The sequence below is a fragment of the Bombus pascuorum genome, chromosome 5 (genome assembly GCF_905332965.1).
Source record: "Bombus pascuorum chromosome 5, iyBomPasc1.1, whole genome shotgun sequence".
In the NCBI taxonomy this organism is placed as follows: domain Eukaryota; kingdom Metazoa; phylum Arthropoda; class Insecta; order Hymenoptera; family Apidae; genus Bombus; species Bombus pascuorum.
Window position 1 is genome coordinate 4,563,409 of NC_083492.1, and position 21,761 is coordinate 4,585,169.

Here is a 21,761-nt window from a genome sequence, read left to right on the forward strand (position 1 = left end):
ACATGGGTCGAAACTACGTACGGATTGACCTTTTCCTAAGACGAGCCCAGCGAAACCTCGTAGTTCTGTAGATCGCTTAAATATGAACGGAAGTAGAACGTCTACATTGGGAATAGGCGAAATAAAGGTCTACATTCCAGACACGGTTATTTTCTCTACGTATAGAAGGTAGTTAAATGCCCAACCCCGTTTACAGCATCGAGGGGGACAGCCGATAAAATGGCGCAATTACCACGATCGCCGCAAGAACGACTATGTTAGTTATGCTCCACCCAACCTGTTGGAACGTAGTGAAATTAACCAGTGGTTCGTTTTCAACGATTCCATTCGAGCTGCACCTTTATTCCAATCTCGATGTAAATTGAGTTATCAAAATCGCGAACGATGAATTATTGCGGTTATCTCGCATCGTGGTCCTTGCTGTAGGTCAAGTACAGTCTCGGCTGTTTCAGCCGTAATTTAAAAGAGCGAAAAAATGACATCGGTTAGTGAATGGTTAGAAAGAGAATAGGGATAAAATGGTTCGAACGAATGAGAAAGTTTTAAAAGATTTAATTTAAACTCGATTTTCTGGAATGGGAAACGCGTCGATAGGAAAATTATATGATTCTCAAGTAGAATCATCCTCTCTTCAATTGTAGCTTGATTACAGAAACACCTTGTGCATACATTTGAATAATTTTCGAAGATTGTCTTAAAACAGCTCATTTCGACAAGTTACTGATAAAAATCAATCACGTTTGTCGAACGAAGAATTTGAACATCGTGCAATGGAACTAAGAACATAAAATCTTAACCAATTAGTCAAAAAAAGAAATTATTTTAAAAAAACTACATTTTTAATACATTTTACGTTCTCTATAATATAAAATCTATAATATAATATAAAATATAATATAAAATAAAATAATAATAAATCTAATATTTTAGAATTTTTAGAATTAGAATAACTTTTAACTACAAACATACGAACATTGGGGGGCGGGGGAAATTGTAACTCGAAATTCCTGTTGGTTCGAAAACTTGCAATCGACAAGCACGTTTCGAAATCCAATTCTAATCACCGTCAGCGATTCTATAATGGACGTTCGATCGCGAGAAAGACGTTTTGCTACCGCGCGTAATCCTCCACCTTGCCGATATGATAATCGTGCGACGAGAATTAAACTCGCTGTTTCTGTTTCAACGTGACGAATTATGGTCATGCTATGAAACAGCTGTAAATCAAGCGTACAATTTTTAACGTCAAAGAACTCGTCGATAGTATTTGCTTTTCGAAGAGTTTTACCCGATACGGTAGAATTCATGAACTTCTGCCGCGGTAAAAGTGAAAGTTACTTGACCGTACAGAAAATAAATTTGCTTACGCACTTTGGACCAAATTTATGAGATCATTTCGAATTTGATCGCATGTTATTTAAGATAATATTGTGCAATTAATATGATACCGTTACACTAATAAATAATTTAGTACTTCGTATTTAAACGTTTTAATGGTGGAATTATTCTGCTGTACAATCATTTTGCGCTATTACACCACTTTATATGTATCGTATCTCAATAAAAATGGCCTCTTTATAAAATATACGTTGACCTTTGTAATATATATGCTGCTTACATAATTTTCCTTGTTCGATTTGAAGAGAAAGCTACTAACATTTCATGGAATTTCTCCAAAAGCCAGAAACCTAGACGATCATCAATCTCAGCATATTTATCGCGTACGAAAGCCAGAAATCACCCCGTCCACGTGACACGTGTTCCCATTCAGCGTCGCGTCGCGACGTCGAATCAATTACAGAGCTCGCAAAATGGCGGCAGCTCCGCGTCAGATCGTTCGATTTCCTGTCAATTGACAGGGTATCCCGTCGAGTGATAGAAATATAGGTCATCGAGTAGAGTGTCTGGTATCGTAGCCAAGAGAAAATCGAAATCCAATCTGGACGAACGCGTCGCGACCGGCGAAATCGATGCTCTTTTCCGCAGCTAGGTGTCACTTGTTCCATCTTCTTCTGGATTTTATTGCTCGTGTACCTCGTCAGTCAGTATCTAACAGCCACCGGTGATTTTAGATGGCACGGCTTGTATGGTATTTCCGTCAAGTCTTGCTCGAAGGCCAGAGAAACGCAGGGGAGAAGGGAACACACGACTCGAAGGCAAGGAGCTTTTTATTCAACAGTCGAATTCGCATCGCGAGAACTCATGAAAGTGAAAGCGAAACGCACCATGGGAACGGATGAGAGTTTCATCGGTCCCTTTTCTTCGTTGCTTTTCCTTCTGTTGTGTCCGCTCCCCCTTTTTCTCCTCTTTTCTGCTTTACTTCAAGATGGATGGGGAATCGATACTCGTACATAGTTGGCAGTTTTGTTATATCGAGGTAATATGGCCGCGTTTTGTTAGTGTAGTATTACTGGGATTGGCTGGATGATCAATGTAACTGATATTGGTACTGGTACGGAGTTGATATGTTGGCAAAGAATAAATTGCGAGACAGGGTGAAATGTAAAAGGAAAATATACGCGAATGAAATGAACTAACGTAAATGAAATGGGTATTATAATTGTTTATTACTTACATACGTGTATATATTAAAATTTCAAAAATTAAATTTAAATTATATTTACGATTAGATGTTATTTATTAGATGTTATAGTCATCAGTGAATGCTTATGAGTTTTGAAATAAAAATTCATCGTAAAAGTTGCTGAAGGTACGAAATATTAAATATTTCGAAGAAATTTATGTTTATGAATCTTAGCATAGTTGAACGTTGATTTGTAGACTTAATTAAAAACTAGTAATATTTTTTTTTTTTTTTTGGAAACGAATCGTAAAAATTGCTAAAAATATAAAATTAATATTTTGAAGAAACTTATAGGTAGGATGGTTGAACGTTAATTTGTAGAAATAGATACTAGCAATATTCCATTGCAAAATACAATAAATCAAGGAGAAAGCCACAGAACGCAATATAGTATTTCTAACATTGTTTATAAAGGGATTATCGAAAATAATAGACGACAAATTAAAACGTAATATTTCAAATACAACTGAGCCTAGCCTTATGATTACTCATCATTTGGCACAACTAACAGGGTAATGGACAAATAGATTTCGCATGAGTTAAACGACGCGTGTAGAAGTCTAGACGAGTGGAAGCTGACACTTCGTTATTTCAAACGACTAAATAGAACACTGATCAAGTTATTTCGCAAAATTCAAATATTTCGAGAAATCAGATACGTAATAGAAGAACGATCGTGTATCAAATAATTTCTATGCTATTTATCCTGGACTATCGGTTACGCAATTTACGGCTACTTTCTCTGAGTTACGACGTCTAATTGAGTGGCAATTATTTACGGTTGGAAAGTTCAATAAGTGCAGTAAATACCGATGAAAGAAATAAGTAACAGCAGAGAGAAATGTTATATTTATATAAGGAGGTCCCTACATACTCTGTAGTAGAACAATTTTCAAATTATATAAACTTCTTTAACATAAGTTGAAAGTCAACATTGGAATAAAAGCAGAATCTATATTATGTTAGACTACGTAATCATGAAACGACTTCAATAATTATAAATAAATAAATCATAGAACCAGTTATAAAGCTGTAACAAAAATCAAATTATATTGTCATCGTCTAATCATAGCCAAATCATAGACTTAAATCAAATTACAATTCACGCTGTAAAATTAATTGGAATCAGATATCAGATGTCTTCGTATCTGATATCTTTCTATTAATTTTGAATTTCGGAGAGACGACACCTTGAGAGATTAACCAAATACGTCTTTCTTTATGGCCATATCATCACAGTAATCTCGACAATTCGTTTCACTTAATTTACACTCATTTTGATATCCAAAACCGTAACTACTCTGCTGTCCCATAATCTAAAACTACGTTTCCATCCAATTCGTAAAGGACCAGCGAATAAAAGGGGATCGCTAAACTGGCCATCTCCATTAGCAGACTAAAAGCTTTAATGGAGACGTCAGATCGAAAGTAACAGGTTCATGAGCGTCGAAGAAACGGCGCCGGTCGTAGCCCTTATAATTGCTTTATTAATAGTAACGCAGTCCGCTTTAAGAGCTCGTTCGCGCATTCGTTCCTCGTGGGAGGCTGATCTATATTTAAGAGGCGCCTTTCACGCCCGATTTTCAAAGCGAAACGCGAGCAAAATCTCTCGTTTCGTAGCGCGGACACACGTTGATTTCCCTATCGTCCGCTTCCCGGATTTTGAGGTATGGTTGTCGAGAACACTATTTCCGGGATGATTCTCCAAGAAACCGCGATAAAGTGGCGCGAACGATCACTCAGTCGCCCAAAGTTCTCTGTAGTTCGTCGGAAGATCCATGTGGTCGTTGGTCCAGTCGCTCGAACTAGAACTTTGGACAGCTCGAATGGTTTCTCGCTGAACGTTGCTCAGGCAAATTGCCATGACAAAAATTATATGCTTGTTTCGTGGAATTTTCTCTATTACAAAAAATATCGATATTGATAATGTAAGTAGTTATTTTCAACATATAAGAAGAAACCTAATTCCTAATAAATAGAAGAAGAATTCCAAGAAACTTGCAAATCAAGCAAACGATGGTATCGAAATTATAATTTCAAAAAATTCAGGAAGATTACCTCGTTAGAAAAACATTGTATCATTCGTATCATATTAGAAGATGTAGCAAAGACATCGAAATTACATATCGCTGGTACAATCTAATCTAATATCCATATTAGATTCTAACAAATATCATTGCAGAAATCTCCGACACTGAGATCATGCAAATGAGATTAACATATCCTTCTACATATCATCTACAAACGCGTCGTTAAAGCGTCTTTGAAATCTTTCGTATCCGCTTCGTGTCTCTATCGTCGTAATTTCTTTGTCGCCGTCGTAACTTCACTGAGAAGTTGATTGCAAAAATAAGCGACGTTTCTCAGACTTTTTGACGACGACCGCGTAAAACGACATCGCCGAAGAAGCACATGACACGAGTTTAATATACGTCCTGACGTATATTTACGGCCCTGTATTTACGGGTGTTAAGAGCGGTCCACGTCCAATGAAACGCTCCTGCGACAGAGGAAACGAGCGACCGAAACGTACTTTTTCTCTGCCTATGAAAGAGCACAAGGAATCGAGCGAAAAGTTATGATCAAAGTGTGCATAATGGAGTAGAGGGATGTCATAGACCAGTGTCTCTCAATATTTGTCGAGCTGCAATTCTCCTTTATTACACAATATTCAAATAATCTGCGGTGCATCTCTTTCGAGAATAATGTGCGAAAGTTGTATAAACACAATATTATTAAAAAATATAGTGGCTATGAAACCACTTGCATATCATTTTGTTAAGATACAGAAAATATATTAGTCCGATAAATGAATGTGTAATATATGATACATAATTTTTCGAAACTCGTGACGTACGACTTGGAAGTGACTGAACAACTTATCGAAATTTATATATGTATTTCGATAACGTTCGTAACGCAGAAAGAGTTGACTTCAAATTTAAACGATGCATTTTCTGAATGAACGCACCAAGCGGTCATAGTGTCCATATTAGCAAGCACTTTGTACCACGGAGCGGTTACGTGCGCCGGCACAGTGTGACAAATACCCAGTGTCGCTAAAATAAAACCGGTAGTTTGCGAGGGCGTGACGTCGCGTCGCCGGCAGGAAGTGACAACATATCCTCGTTGCGTATCGCCAGGAGCGAGCAAACGCGTATATACACGGAGCGACAGGTGGTATTCACGTGGTGTCACCGCAGATTTTATTTTATATGGAAACAACACTTGTAGCGCATGAACAATCGAAACTGTGGTAACCGACGTTAAAGAGGAGAACTGTTCCGATGAAATCGATCGGCTGCGTGTAATTTTAATTCTTTAACGCGGTAACAAATTGGCTGCCACGCGAATTTGTTGTTTCTATGAGTCATAATATTCAATTTTTGTAAAATATTATATTACGGTAGAAATTATTAATTGCTGGATTTTTCATTTGCGCGTTTGTAACACGTGTGTTGTACCTGCCGTAAAAATAAATTACATTTCGCCACTGTGATTGTACGTGTTTCATAAATAGTTGATTTCATGAATCAGAACTGTAATCGCAAAGAACATAAAAATTTACTGTGGATATAACTTGCCTTTATCGCACTTGGTTCATGGTCCGCGCCCTGAATGTGATTTGATAGCGTGAGGCACGGGGTTAAGCCAGGGAGGATTTTTACAAACGTAGATAATGTGTGTTACTGATATGTACTTTTATGAAAAGATTACTCGGTTCCGGTGCCTCGATATTGGGGAGTTAAATATTTAAGTGAAACTATCGATGGTATTCTATATTTCACTAGCTAATATCGTACATGTAATACATACATTGATAAAATGTGTTTTTTGAAACTAACTTAATCGAATCGTAAATGAAAGCAAAATAAAATAGAACACCAACTCCGTAGAAAAATATTTCACGCCGTAATTAACGTAAGCTAGACAAACCATTATTTTATTCCATTCGATGACTCAACAAATGATTAAACGTAAATAACATTCACTAACGAGTATCTTCATTAATATATCCATTCCAAATAACACGTATCACACTAAAATCCCATTTTCCCAAAATCTTATTCCAATTAGAAAAGAGAAGGGAACCACGACATCAAAATACGTATTCATGCTCCGTTAACCCTTAACCTACATACGAGCACCCATGTAAACGACGCCCCATCCAGGCGCTCCCTCGTTTAAACACCGTGCAACAACCTGTTCAAAGCCGAACCACGAGCCCCAACAACCTGCCATACACTCGCTAGCCGTACATCAAAAGCAAAAATCTCGAAGGACTGACATGGTTTGCGCGATCAATCTCCAGCTAGGTCTTAATTATCACCGAATTAGTCAGCTTCCTCGAACGACTAACGGTCCAACGTTATCGTTGATTAGCGATCGGGACGCTGAGTTCGCGGGCAAAAATACGTGGAACCCCCCGGATTCGTGCAAGCTGTCGTTCGCAGGAAGTGACGACACATCCTCGGCATGTGTCTCAGGAACGCGTATACGTGTGCACGAAACGCGGCAGCTGTCGTCCAAGTGGCATTCCCCCGTTCAAAGCTTTAAAGTTGCGATTCTCTTCGCGTGCGATCGCACGCAATGAGCGAGCAAGAAGAGTCCTCGAGTCAGGAAGGAACGAGACGATGGTCGGTCGAACAAACATTCTACCACTGGCAGAGAAAGGGAAATGGCGGGAACGTTGGAACGAAAGGAAACACGATGGCGAAGAAGAAGAAGCATGTAGAAGAAGAAGGGGAAAGAGGTGGTTGGCGGTCGAAGTCGGCGTGGCATCGCCAGATGCGCGGCACATTTTAATTAACGCCCAGACATCCTCCGAGACGGGTGACCCCGAGCTCAGGGCCATCCGATGACCCTTTTCCCAACTATCTCTCTCGCTCGAGTCCTGGGGAACGGATAACAGGAAGCGGCCTTCCCCCTTTTCGCCTCGAGGAATAAGATTCGCTGGGCTGGCTTCTCGCGATAATGCCTTCGTGATAACTATTAACGCGCCTCTTCCTCGATGCCAACCGAGAATATCAAAACGGCGTCCCTGCTTTTGACGAAACCACTAACTTTTTTTTTTGGTTATATGCGTTTTTTGTTTCTTTGGAGAACGCTTCGGCGGAATGATTAGCAGCATTGGAAGATACAAGGAATGTTGGTGTATGAATGGTTCGCTTTGTGATACGGTAGAGTTGAAGATAAACTTTTCTTTTATTTAATACGCTAGTAGGTTTCGAGCGTTGACAGTGAACATGCTTTTTAACTATACGCGACATCATGTTTAATCGGATGAGGATGCTATCAGGATATTAAAATATAGTTTCGTTGCGTGATAATTGAAAATAGATACAATACCTATTTGAACGTTTAGGCTTAAAACTCATGATAGAACTTAATATGAATATGATAGAAGATTTGGGATAAGAAAGCTATGAATATTATATTAAAAAATGTCAATGAATAATTTAAACGAATATTAAAACCGTCAACTGTTTAATTTAGTCGATATTACACGCTGCAGTAATTTTCTCCAACGAAATATAATTCTATCCAGACAGAAACGAAATGGTTAATTTCGTGGCAACGCTAAGTTATGAATGACTTCATGGTATTACACGTAATGAATAGCTATTATGAGAATACTTATTACGAGACTTCACACATTATGCAGAAGATATTCATTAGTAACGATAAAATCTCAAAATTAGGAAGAACATTATGATTTTTCAAACGGAACATTTTTTACAGGGAACCGATGTAAAGTACAATTTTTTTCGTTAAATATAAAAGAAACTTCTTTATGAGCTTACTCATATGCAACCATAAACTTGTGAATCAAGTAATTTTAAGACTTCATTAATTGGACAGGAAAAAGTATCATTTTAATTAGTACCAGACGGAAACAGAGCGATTAATATTGTCATGGCATTTAAACTCTGAATGAGTTTGTAACCTTAAGCACAATGAACTTCCAACGAGATACAATATAATATTTTAACTGCTCTTTGTCACGAACTATTCTGTAAGATGCATAGATGTTAAGAAAGTCAATTAATAGAACGTACGAACCTTAATTAAATTTAAACGATTGTTCGCATAATAATTTGATATAAAATGTTTTAATTTCTAATATAATTTTATTTTATAACTAACTTACGAAAATATCATTTTGAACGAAACTTATTAAAATTTCTAAAGATTCACAGTACGCAATCATATTTCAATAATAAAAAAAAAAAATTGTCAATATTTACACAGATAAAAATCAATCAACGACGTTGCACGTACTATCGATATTGACACGAAAAATGCTTCATTGCTAGAAATCGATTTTGTTATCGTCATTTCTGCCTCCGTGAAGCGTATACCAACGCTTTACGATCTTGTTAACCTACATATCTACGAATAATAAACATCTTATAAAACGAAAAAACAAATTTCATACTCACGAGAAATCACTATTAACTCAAAAAAAAAAAGTAGAATCAATTAATTCGAGGACTTGTTTCAAGTTAAATATCAAAGAAAGAGCACTTAATCTAGGCTGTGTCGTCAACAGGTGATCTAGCGGAACGAAGATCTTAAGAAACGGAATTATCGGGTATTTTTGCGATCGTCGATTTTACAAGGACTCGAACGACGATAAATGGCGGTGCCCGTGTAAACACTATGTTCTATCGTGATTCCTTACAATCTGTATGAGTAAACATGAAATACGCAGAAAGCTACCCCGGCCAATTGATAATGTATGAAAATTCCATTGTTAATTGCTTTTTAGATCGTTCAGTTCTGTTGAATCATCGAGGATACTCGATATTCGCGTTTCTGGAGTTATAAGCTAGCCGACAGAGAAAAAAACCGTCGATCAGACTCGAAATTTGAAGCCTTGAATTTTTGCACGCCTTCTTATACACCAGATACGCTTCTATAAATATGTTTTAATGGATGGTGTAGGCTGTAACATGGAAACGAAACTCTGTTGGTATGTTTTATTAGACAGTGTTGGATCTCTTCTTCCGTTTCTTTTTTTAATTTAACGTGACAGAAAAGTTTGTGACAAAGTTTCCAATTTTCAATTTGAACTCTATCGCATTAACATTGTTGTCGTTATTGTAAGCCTCGCAATGCAAAGTTATTTCTTTTTATAGCGTAAATTAAATTACTGATTCAATATGGTACTTGAAGCGCGTCACGAGAACTGAAGAATATATTCGATCGTCAAAACTATAACTATAAACCTAAGCTATAAAAATAATAGACAATGCTCCAAAGAGCAATACATATAAAAGTATTAGCAAACGGGAAAGACGATAAGTTCATTTTCATTTCGGTAAAAGAAATGAAAGAAATCGCAGTGTGTACAAAACGCAACGTGGCTAGATCCGTCCCTGTACGTCGTCGTAGTTGCACGTTGGATTACGTTGCCGGCAAGTCATTCATAAAAATAACGCGGCCGACGCACGCAGGCTACTACTACTACGAGGTGCATTCAGCCGGTCGCGTACTACGATGCAACCACGTCGCTCGTAAAGCCTCGTACACACGGACGCGTGCGCGCCTCCGCGACCGCCACGTAAAAACGCGGATACATTCACGTGCTCATTGTACGGCTAGGTAAGCGTAACCTGGCGAAAGAAGGAGGGAAGGCGAGAAAGTGAAGTTGCAACGATTCAAATCAGACCGAGCTCGCCATGGCGTACCGGGTATTGCGATAACAATCCGCGATATTGCGGCGCTACTAAGTACGAATAGAAGTATCGACCAAAGAAACAATTCGTGTTATGCGCACGAATATGATATAACAATTTATTGTTGGAACAAACGAGTTGTTTGTAGTCTTTCTTTTATTCGACAAGCGCTCGTCGAGATAAATGTGATGAATTATATGAGAAAAGAAAATGTTATACATGGAATTCTTTTTGTTTAGAGTATGTTCGAGTATCTTTCTCCTATTTTCCTTGATCACTTATGATAAAGAAAATATATAACAAGTACTTTAATAAAATATAATGTTTTTCGATTGTGAAATTAAATGCGAGGAACTTCTTAGGATATTTATTTGGATTTAACTAGCGTTAATTTTCTACTTATTTTCTTCAAATAATATTCATGGATCTTTCTCAGAAAGTAATAATTTTCATGATAATTCTAACTATACGATAATCACGATACGGATCCGATAAAAAATGATTAACATGAAACTTCCATCTAATAGAGAGCGCTTATATACACATTATGCAAAATAATTCGAAAACACATTATGAAATTGCATAAAAGTTTATATAATTCACTAGCGTCTATAGTATGAATATATTAAAGGATAGATTAATTAAAAGAGAATTTTTAATCTGGAACGGTGTATGGAATTGATCATTTCTTTTCGAAAACTCATTATTTCACGTACGATTTAAATATCTTTTTTGATAACATCTATATTAATAATATAATAAAATTACGTGTCATTAGAAATTTTCAGGTGATGCCATATCTTTTATGTAATAATGAATAACACGTTCGATCAACATAAAACTATAAAAAAATGTTTATAAGTCTCGACGTGCAACGAATTCTGCTTTGCACGTTTAAACGAACAACGTTGTAACAGCGTTCGTATCGTAATAAGGAAATATTAAAATGTTTACTACGTTGCAACACGACCGTGAACTTACACAGTATACGCAGAGTTGCGGTGAAAAACCACAAACTCACACGTTGCAACGTACGTACGCGTGTAGGAAAATAAAATAAAAATAGACTGTAAATTGCCGATAATTCCGTAAATAAACAATTATCAATAACAGCATGGAAGTTATTGACGAACGGCAAATACTTCTGACAAATTTAATCGACGATCCCACTAAAGGGATAAGATAAAACTTTTGCAGCGAAATCTGCAGAAAATACACGAGTTCTTTTTATCTCTTCATAAATAGAACATGCTACATTTTATCGAGTGCATAATTTACACGCGAGTGCGTAAATTCCACGTATCGATCCAACCAGATTCAAACATGGTCTCTTTCTTTTATTAAATCTCTGTTAAACGTAATACACAATGCGTATTGAACACACAAACGTAATACTCGTTCAATTTTAAACAGTTCGCTCGAAGGAAATGAAAACCATGTAAAAGTGATACAAGGTGTGCCAAACGTTTTAACATAAAAATGCAGCGTTACATTAAAATCGAAAATTCGTTTGGCTTGATGGGCGATTTCACATTCCCTATTTCGTTTGCTATAAATTGTGAAACTAATCTTAATCTGTCAATAAAAATCATTTTTGACAAAGGAAGTTCCACAAAATGAATGGAATAAATACATTGAGAATCGTAGAAGCTCGCGTTTACACACACTTAAACGCACTTATGCTTCCCGTAATAATTAGTATCTGTTCCATGAATTAGCTACCGGGACTGGTTCACTTTTCTCATCCTCCGTTGTCGAGGGATTCGCGAAGGTGCAAAAACGTTCTCGCGGAGAGACGCGTGAGAGAGCGCACTCTCTCGTCACTCTCTTTCCCCTTCGTCGGCGGAAGGAAACTCGTGGTTCGTAGCGGTACACCGAAGCGAATACATATCAAATCTTGGACAAAGCTATGGTAGAAAATGAACGTTTCTAGATGCGTTAAAATTATTTGAAACGTTCAATTCAATTCTCGTAAAACATAAATGGGAAACAGTCTTCTATTATATAACAGAAATGTTATTTACTATCTTTTTTTAATTATTTAAAATTTATAAAAAATTTAAACAACAAAGTATTAAAGAAAATGTAATTCCATCATATTGTAGTGCTGCAAGGAACTAATCGAAGTTGTAGAACGATCAAATACGGTAGGAAATTAGACGATTTCTTAATTAAAAACACAATTAAAAGATCAATGATAGAATAAACATAAATAAAGATAAAGCTTCTTTTTGATATAATTACATTGTCTGGTTAAAATAAAAATAGCGTAAATAAATATCTTTTATTGTAAAACTAATATCGAAATTTTCCTATAATTCAAATAGCAATATATTTTACATTCTCTCTTTGTAATTGAATAAATTTTATGTTCTCGCGTTCCTGACGAATTCACTCGCAATTTGCAAATAATCGTGCTTTCCATCTGCGAATTTCGAGCAACATGTAACTGTCCGCTCTAATTCTCGAGAATCCCATACGATAGCTAGACCATCAGCGTGGGTGGACTTAGTCAGGCTTTTATTTTAATCCGACCCATTTCCCTCTTGTTCCTCGACGCAGACTCATCCACATCGACAAATTGCTTCCGTGACTGACTCTACGAGACAGCTGATCATATTATTGAAAACAGTATATTCGATATAAAATACAATATATTATTTCAGAGCTTAACATTTTTGAAAAGTAATATGTGCTTCGTCTCTGCATAAATAACAGTGATACGTTATTTTGAGTTTTCGTAAAAATCTTTTCAACTAAATTTCATCTTAGCTTCTAGAATTTTAATCAATTTTCCTTCTTCGTTATGATAATATTAACTGCTATAATTATGCAAAACGTAGTTTCGCTTGAAATTAAATTATACAGAATCTCATAAGAATGAGCGAGAGAAGCTCGCTCTATTTCTCGATACCCGGATTGTGATCAATCACAATTAGTCCAAACCTCTTGTTCCCTCTTGTTATATAAATTAAATCACTAACTATTCACAAATCGCAAAAGGCAAACATATCTTCCTTAAATCCCCCTTAAATCCGAAAAAGTAATTTACCGGCGAGTCTCGATAATCAATTATACCAACCATTAACGTCTCACGAGCTGATATACGTTTCCCTTAACCCTTTCAAATCGGAACAGACTATCAATCTCGACACATAAAAAAAAAACTTCTTCCAAGGAACTATGCTGAATTAACCGTTTCTTCGATTCGTGGTCTTTTTTTTTTTCTTTTTTCTTTTTTCCACGATGAATTCAGTTACATGTTTTACGCATTCTTCACGCATGTTCATATTATCCACGCTATAGGGAGTCGACAAGTTTCGTTGAGAAATCTTTAATTTCAACGGCAGACAGAGATGTCATAAATATGTCCCTCGTACATTAAACTTCCCTCCTTATTTTCAAACGACCCTTCCACAACGGACGAACGCAAAATGCTGTAAGATACCCTATGAAATCGATCCAGTGACGCACATTCGAGAACGAACGTAATTGATCGTCGTTGGTACGAAGTGAGCAAGCAACTATCACGAAACCAACACAAAATACACGGAACTTCGTCTGTACGAGTACTATTTCTATCGAAGTTTCTGTACAGCTATATTTACACCGACGTGTAACATATCTGGCGTTATTTATATTTGTACTTGGCACAAAGCTCTAATGTCTTTGTCCTTTAATAAAAACAATTCATTTTTTAATATTCGAATATACTTTGCTGTAGTTTCGAGTTGTCAGTTTAACTTCTCTTTTAAATTCTAGGTTAGGTAGCTGTGTAGCTTTTATAGTTGCTTGATATTCCGCAATCCCATTTTTCACAGGGGAAAGACACGACTTACATCACGTTCCCTCTCTTTTATAGGAAAGCTAAAATATTATAAAATTCAATGCTAATGCAATTTCATATTTTCATATATAAAATTCTAAAAAATGAGACCTAGACAGAAATTTGTTTTATCCTTAAAATATTATAACGAATAAGTATTACGCTTCTCATAAATACAACCGCGGTCTACTAATATTAAAACTGTGCCTAATTATCATAGTACTCGAAAGACCCAAATAACCCAATTGCAAATGATCATTTTCTTTAACTATCCATACTTTCACCAGGAAAAGAAAAATCATGGTTCGCAAGAATCTCAGCTAAATCTAATCTAATCCACAGAAAACGCAAAATTTCGGGATGACACGGTTTACGGTCGGATCAGCAATCCTATCGGACTTAACCGAGGTCAATAACGGGAAAAGCAAATCGATATCGCCTCTCACTCACCCAGCAACGAAGGTGTATGTGAATGGCGGATAGCTGATGGAAGGGAGAGAGGTCTTTCGATCGGGACAGAAAAATTCAGCATTCCAGCGCGGCTGGCTCGCTAAACGCAGCTCAACGATCCGTGGACGAGCGGCGTTAGTCGAGCGCCGTTACTTAACGATCGTGTCTCTTTCAGGGAAAGTTCAGTCGGACGTTTTGCCCCAGAACGAATGAGAAGAGCCTCTCGTAGAACGCTTCTCCAAGAAGATGAACCGCGTAGAAAGGGGTGAAAGGAATCGGCATGACGTATTTCTCTAATGATACATCTCTCTGCTTCAAAACTTCACGATTTCTTCGTACCGGCTAGGCAGCGCTCGGAATTCCTATTCTGATTTCATGCGCGTCAATGTAGAGAAAACGACCAGCTGCTGCTGGTGTGAAAACAGAGACGTTTTCTCTTTTTTGCTTTTAAAAATATTATTTCATAGATTATATATATTATCAAAGAAATTATTATTGTAATAGGTTATTTTAGAAGAGGAAGTTATTGTTTGAAAAATGTTTAGCCAGAAACCGATATTTTATCGGATCTGATTTTTGGATATTCACAGTTGCTTGTGTTCCTGCTACCTGATATTTGATATTTGATATTTGAAATTTTCTACTTGATGCTTAATATGTAATCAAATTCATTTTCGTATAATTTCTAAGGCACATTTGAAATCTGCAAATAATAAAACCGGAATCTATCGCGAAACGAATAAAGTTTAGCGAGCATAAAATCTCGAAGTACATGGACACGGATAGTACTTCATAAAACTTCGTAACATAAAATCTACGACTACGAGCAATCCATAAAAATGCAAAGGAAAGAAAGAAGAAGAAAAAATAGAGCAACGTTAAAACAAAACCAAGGTCTTTCTCATACTAAAACACGTTCCCTCGGCGTTTCCAAAGAATCAGAATGGCCGAATGGAAATGATCAGATTTGATGTATATTTAATAACGTGTTCAGTAGATTTCAAATAAAAACATGAGAATCCCATTGTATACTTGTATAAAAGATCAGAATGTTTGTATAATTCTTTTGGATGAAATTTAATTTGGAGAAGATACTGCCGAAGTTACTGCGAACATAAATTTAGATGGGGCTAACAAAGTATTTAAAAAAATACTATAAATGAAAAAATTATAACAACTCCATTGCAAGAATTACTGAAATCTAGAACCAATAATTCTTACAAATCTGCAGTAACGAAACCAACTAATCATTCAAAAATTGCACAGAATCACAAAAAAGTTACTTTAATTAAATATGATGCACCGAAGAAACTACGCGCTAGAGTTTTGTCTTTAAAAACGACATTCCACAGGTACTAACCCATTCGAGGCTGGTAACGATAGCGTAAGTGAAACAGGAGTGCAACGATTATTACTCAATTTTTCACCTATTCGCACACGTCTATCTAGATGTGTTACTCAACGACCCCTTCAGGGAAAGTTCTGATTTGCTCCAATCTCTCTCCCTCTCCCTCTCTCTTTCTCTCTCCTCTCCTTCTCCTGTCTCTTGCTCCCCGGTCAAAAGAAATTATTAAACGAACTGCTATGTTACGACTGCAGTACGCAAGGCCGATGGATAGACTTCCGATTTAGAAATCACAGTACGGACACCGCACTGGTATCTGGAATACGCCAGTTTCTAACGCTCAGCTATTCGTGTCAATGAATTCTGCAAATTTTAACCCCGTGACAGTCGCTACCACGAGCAGATAGTTATGTAACCGCAGACAGTTTCCGTGTAACGAGGCTGGATCGAGACCTCGAAAAGCTACTGCCAGACCGATTTATTGAAAAGTGAAATATTTGTAGAAACAAAATTTGGACCATCAGATGGAATTAAAGGTCAGCATCTATTATTATATATGTACATAGAAACTTTTGTACATATGTACGTGATAAATCATCGTCTCGTTTTGTGAATTTTGTGATAGTATTAGATCGTTTCATAAATTCTACCGCTTTTTAATTAACGATTTCTAATAAGCAAACATATTATTCTCTACCTGTCTTTCAACCACAACACCACACCGTTTCTCAGTTGCCTATCTTTTTAATTAGTAATTTGATCTTTAACAGATGTGAATTTTAAGAAGATTGATAAAATGATAGAAAAATGGTGATCGGAATATTTGATATTACTTTGTGAATTTAAGAGTAAAAAGAAATTAATAAAAGAATGAATAAAAATCTGGCACTGTACAAATATACGCTATAAGGCAAATTACTACGGGGAAAGTTTTATCAAAAAATTTTGACCATGTTTCGAGTCTCGAAGATCGATTTTATAGAGAAAACGTTGTTTCCCTCGTGTTTTGTAATTTTTCGGAATAAATTACGTGCTGAAGATAAGTCCTACGCTAGGAAGGCTATAATCGCGTACGCAAAAATTGATTCTAGGAAAAGTATTCACCGATCTGGCAATTTTTCTCCTAGGTATAATACAAATAGTTCCAAGGAAACGATGTAATAAACCCGACGCTCAGGATATCATTTCTAAACCCAGCTATTTTATGTAAAAAAAAAAAGCTTGATTGCAAACGCCAGCCACATTGAAAACTTTACAAATCACTAAAGTTAAGCCGAAGACACACGCGATACTGTCTGAAATGTCAGCGCACGCAATAAATCTATTACGTTCATGGTCTTTCGCTATCTCAAACGAAAATATACTCAAATAAAAAAGAAAAAGAAAAAGAGAGAGATACAGAAACTAAAAATCTCGCACTGACGATTTAATAAAAATTATTAAATTCTCACGAGTGACGTTCCACGTTCTTGCTGAGATTTAAAAGTTCTCTCAAATATCAAATTCAAAAATTCGAGCATTACTGAAATGAATTACAATTGAAATTACAATGAACAATTACGTATGAAAAAGTTAGGATTAAATGTTCGGCGAGAAAGACTTTTGAACAGTTAAAAATTAACACATCTAGCTATCGCATCAGTTACACAGGTTCAAAATTCTTCAATTACGATATTTGTATTTGAAAGACGGAATGAGGTATTAACGATAACGCAGCCGATGGTGCGTTTGATGTGCCTAACAGAACTGTTAACCAAATACTAAAGTACCGGGAAACCTGATAAAATTTATCGTTTATCAAGAAACATAAACGATGTTATAGGAACGTACTACAATTATTTTTAATTCAGACATGACCTCCAATACGTCACTTGAGGCTTAAGTTATCAGCTACCGCAGTTCCCATTCAATGATGATTAAATTTTCAGTACAACCAGATATTGCTTTATTTATATTATAATGATATAAATTCACAGTGCGACAATCTTGCAACAAAATATGTAGAACAAAATCTAACAACGAAATTCGAACGAATTAAAATACATAAAAAAGTGCATTTATATTTACAAGATAAAGAACTTATTATTGTACTATTTTTAAAACTTACACGAATATCATTCTATGTTTTCTATATTATAATATAGTAATTTATGCTACCATAATAATAATAAATAATAAAATACATACATAACATACTAATATTTAAAATCGACCACGTGATATTCAATCCAATAGGAAATATACGAATTTACGTAATTTCCACGCAGACAAACCGTAAAGAATTTTGGAGTTAAAAAAAGATATAAAATCATCTTTTGTCTCCAGATATGAGTTTTCTAAACTTCGATCAATCTTATTTTTTGATTTTCCTCCTGACGATTTTCCGGAGTAAAATCCCACGGCAACCTAATCGCGCATCATTGTGGTTAGAGATAAAATTTATGAATTATCGAAGGAAAGAGAGCAAACGCGCGATTGTAGTTCTAAGCGCCACGACAATATAATCTCAGAACGAATGAAAACTCAATGGACGAATTATCTACAGTTGGACCGCGCGCGTTAACGGCACGTCGAAGCTTAATGGTCGACCGATAAAATTTATCGTTTATCAAATAGCGCAATGTTATGAAACTTGGTACGGTCGCTCCGTGCAGCCTTGAAAACGGCCGGTTTACATCTTCCCTCTCTTCCCATGATTTTCAAAAGGGTAACGAATCGAAGGAAGCATAAAATTTTATTATTAAATCAGAGTTTAATGATAAAGAATGTGATTTCGACTAATGTTGATTTTTGATAAGATTAGATCTAAATCGTAGGATTTAAATTAACACAAAAAATAAACGTTAGGGTAATTTAACGTAATGAAGCATAAATGATATTAAAATTTGATTTAGATAATTATAAATACACTTACCTGCAAACTGATTTTTTTAAAATAATTCCATCATAAATCTTTTATGTATGTGCATATAATAATCGAATAATCCTTTTAGAAATTCTATCTTAAACCTTAAATGCATGATTTTTCTAGATATAAGAAAACACATTAAAATTACTTACATATCAAAAAATTATACAAAAATAATTTATTCGTCTATTTATCCATTATACTGTTATCTATTACAGAGAATAAAAAATGTGTAGCTTTTGTACTTTTACTTGGAAAAAAGTTATAAAATATGTAGAACATACAAGTTAAATTAAATTTTCAATTAAATTGTCCAGATGCATTTAAGGGTGAAACATAATTGCTCTGAGTTATTAATTATCACATAATGAAACACTTACCATATCACACCGGAGCCATAAGAGTATGGAGTTCTGATGTCTCAAAGGACCACCTAATCCAGAACCACCGGCTGTTCTTTGAATTTTCAATAGCTCCGAATGTTTTATGCCATATTGCTCGAACACTTCCAAAGATCTGCAAAAAGAATAAAAAATTAAACGTTATTTGAGACGAGATCTTTCCTTTTCTCTTTTCTTCGAACTCTCGGCGTTTGTCTCCATTATAAAACTGTTGCTAAGAGTCTTTAATTTCGAGCAAACAAGCTTATCACTGATTGTTAAAGTTTGGTTCGCAAGGTCTAATCCGCGTTTTTATTGCAGAACAGTTATTTTAGAAAGAAATTGGAGTGATATGTGCGATTTGGATAAGAGGTGACGAAAAAAATGTTAGATATCTTTGTCCGTTTTTTTGTTTCATTATTCGAACATTTTATGGAATAATTTCCTCGGCGACATTACTGCAAATAATTCAACCTTCGAGTTTGATCAAACATATTGTCTACGACAAGTGAAAGTTGCCTCAACTTTAAATTTCAAAGTGTCAGATTTAAGGTAATTCCAAATTTCAACCTTAATCTTTAAAAATACAATTCGCACAGTTTCTTAACCCAGAAGCCGGTTCAATTTCTGCTCGTTGGCAAATTCAAGTTAAAAGACTACCGCAACAGAGTAGAAAGCTAATCGCTCGCGTGAAAATTACAACGGCTGTTTAAGTAGAGTAACGGTCGCTTAAAATCACGCTAGGGATACATAAAATTCATTCAATTTATAAAATACCGGCACATTATCACAAATAGTCCTATTAGAAGGAAATAGCTTCGCTACGAACATCCTTACATCCTGTAATTATTTATTTAGCAATACCATGATTATTTTTACGTTGGTAATACAGACAAAACGTATCATAGTGTAATGCTACAACAAGTCGCACTTAAAGTGGACGTGTATCTATCACAGCGTAACGCAACATGATGCAGAATACTAGGCCTAATAGCAATCACCATCGTGGAACAGCACTGTAGAGATAATGGTGGAAGCAAGGGACATCAGCCCCCGTAGTTCCGGAGATCAATTCAGTTTTTCCCTTCTTTTTCCTTCTTTTTCTATCTTTTAATCAAACGAGACTAGTATCATGAGATTTTATGTATTTTAACGATTTATTTGTTCACTGTATTTTTGTATGCGATATAATCTTATTCATTTGTAAATAAATTATTTCTTGATTCTATTCTATTCTACAATTATAATATTCTATAACAGATGTTTATCTTTTTATCTATTTTCATTCCAAAATATTTTTTTTTTACTTGTTATAAGATTATGGAATTTTTTGCAATTCAGTAGAAACGATTTTTTATATAGAGAATAAATTATGAACTTTATACTTTATTTACGTGTCTTCAAAGTATTATAAAATCCATGAAACTGTAAGATTTTCTAAGGAAAACCCCAACTTAGTTTGCGACCAACACGTGGAACACAATTACATTTATCATACACGATGAAAACATATACATGTATATTGGAATAATCGTGATACTTGAATTTTCGTTGCCAGTTTCTATTTTTGCAAACGCCCCTCGAACAGCGATTGGCTGAATAAAATAATATATCAAATGAATGTAAGAATTAATCATTCTACGGTTACATAGGTTATTGGTTTAATAATATTAAAGTTAAAATGAAATTAAAATTTATAAGATTCGATTTGAAGTTCATTGTTAGAATGAAAGAATCTGGCACTGAATTTCAAAAATGTCTCATGACATAAAGCTTTATGCCACTACCTTGAGACTGACATGATATTTTATAGTGTTTATTTTTGTTTTAAACTCTGAACACGTCGTAAAGCTTCGATCAAATTTCCTATACACGATAAAAGTGGTTTATAGTATCTATGATTTATTATAACGTTATAAAATATATAAGCATGTTTATATTACATTATATAATACGTGTACACATTTTAATGCTATAATTCCAGATTTTCTCATAAATAACGTATTTTAAAACCTCGACAAAAGGTAGAAGAGATTTAAAAAAGAAGAGGATCGAAATAGTAGAAAAGTGTACAATGAAATGAAAAGTTATAAATAAATTGTGCTCCTCTTTATCTTTTCCAAAAAGAAAAAACAATCTTATGATGATGCTGTTACAATTTTATCCAATAAAATTCTAGAATTTGACGAAAGCATTATCACGATTCATGGGGCCATTTCAACCCTTTTTTACTAAAACATAAACGATGTTCTATTAAAAAATAAATCTAAGTAAATGCTAATAAAAAAACATAACTTGTTTCCATAACTAAATGGTTGAAGAATCGATAATTTTCTATGCCAAAGTTTCTATTTCAAATTAATTTCCCGAATATACTTTTCTTAATAATGTCACCCATTTCGATAAACCAATAATACGAATTTAGTTCAGAGCTCGGTTATGCGCACATTTATTATGCAACATGTCGTGCGTGATGCTCTCCCGATCGTTTCGCGTCGGTTTCGTTTCCACAAACAAACGAAATCCGATCAGCTGCAGGTATCCACTGTCGATGAAAAAAAAAAAAAAAAAAAAAAAACGGACACA

General features: G+C 35.3%; 1 protein-coding gene across 2 annotated transcripts in view; it reads right to left on the reverse strand.

Annotated features, from left to right (window-relative positions):
• LOC132907090 (tRNA dimethylallyltransferase) overlaps positions 1 to 21,761 on the reverse strand; it is a 120,298-nt gene that overhangs the window by 28,138 nt on the left and 70,399 nt on the right. For both annotated transcript variants that reach the window (XM_060959845.1, XM_060959846.1), the window contains exon 4: positions 19,176 to 19,311. In XM_060959845.1, the coding sequence (XP_060815828.1) occupies positions 19,176 to 19,311 (136 nt within the window). The remainder of the gene's footprint in view (positions 1 to 19,175; positions 19,312 to 21,761) is intronic.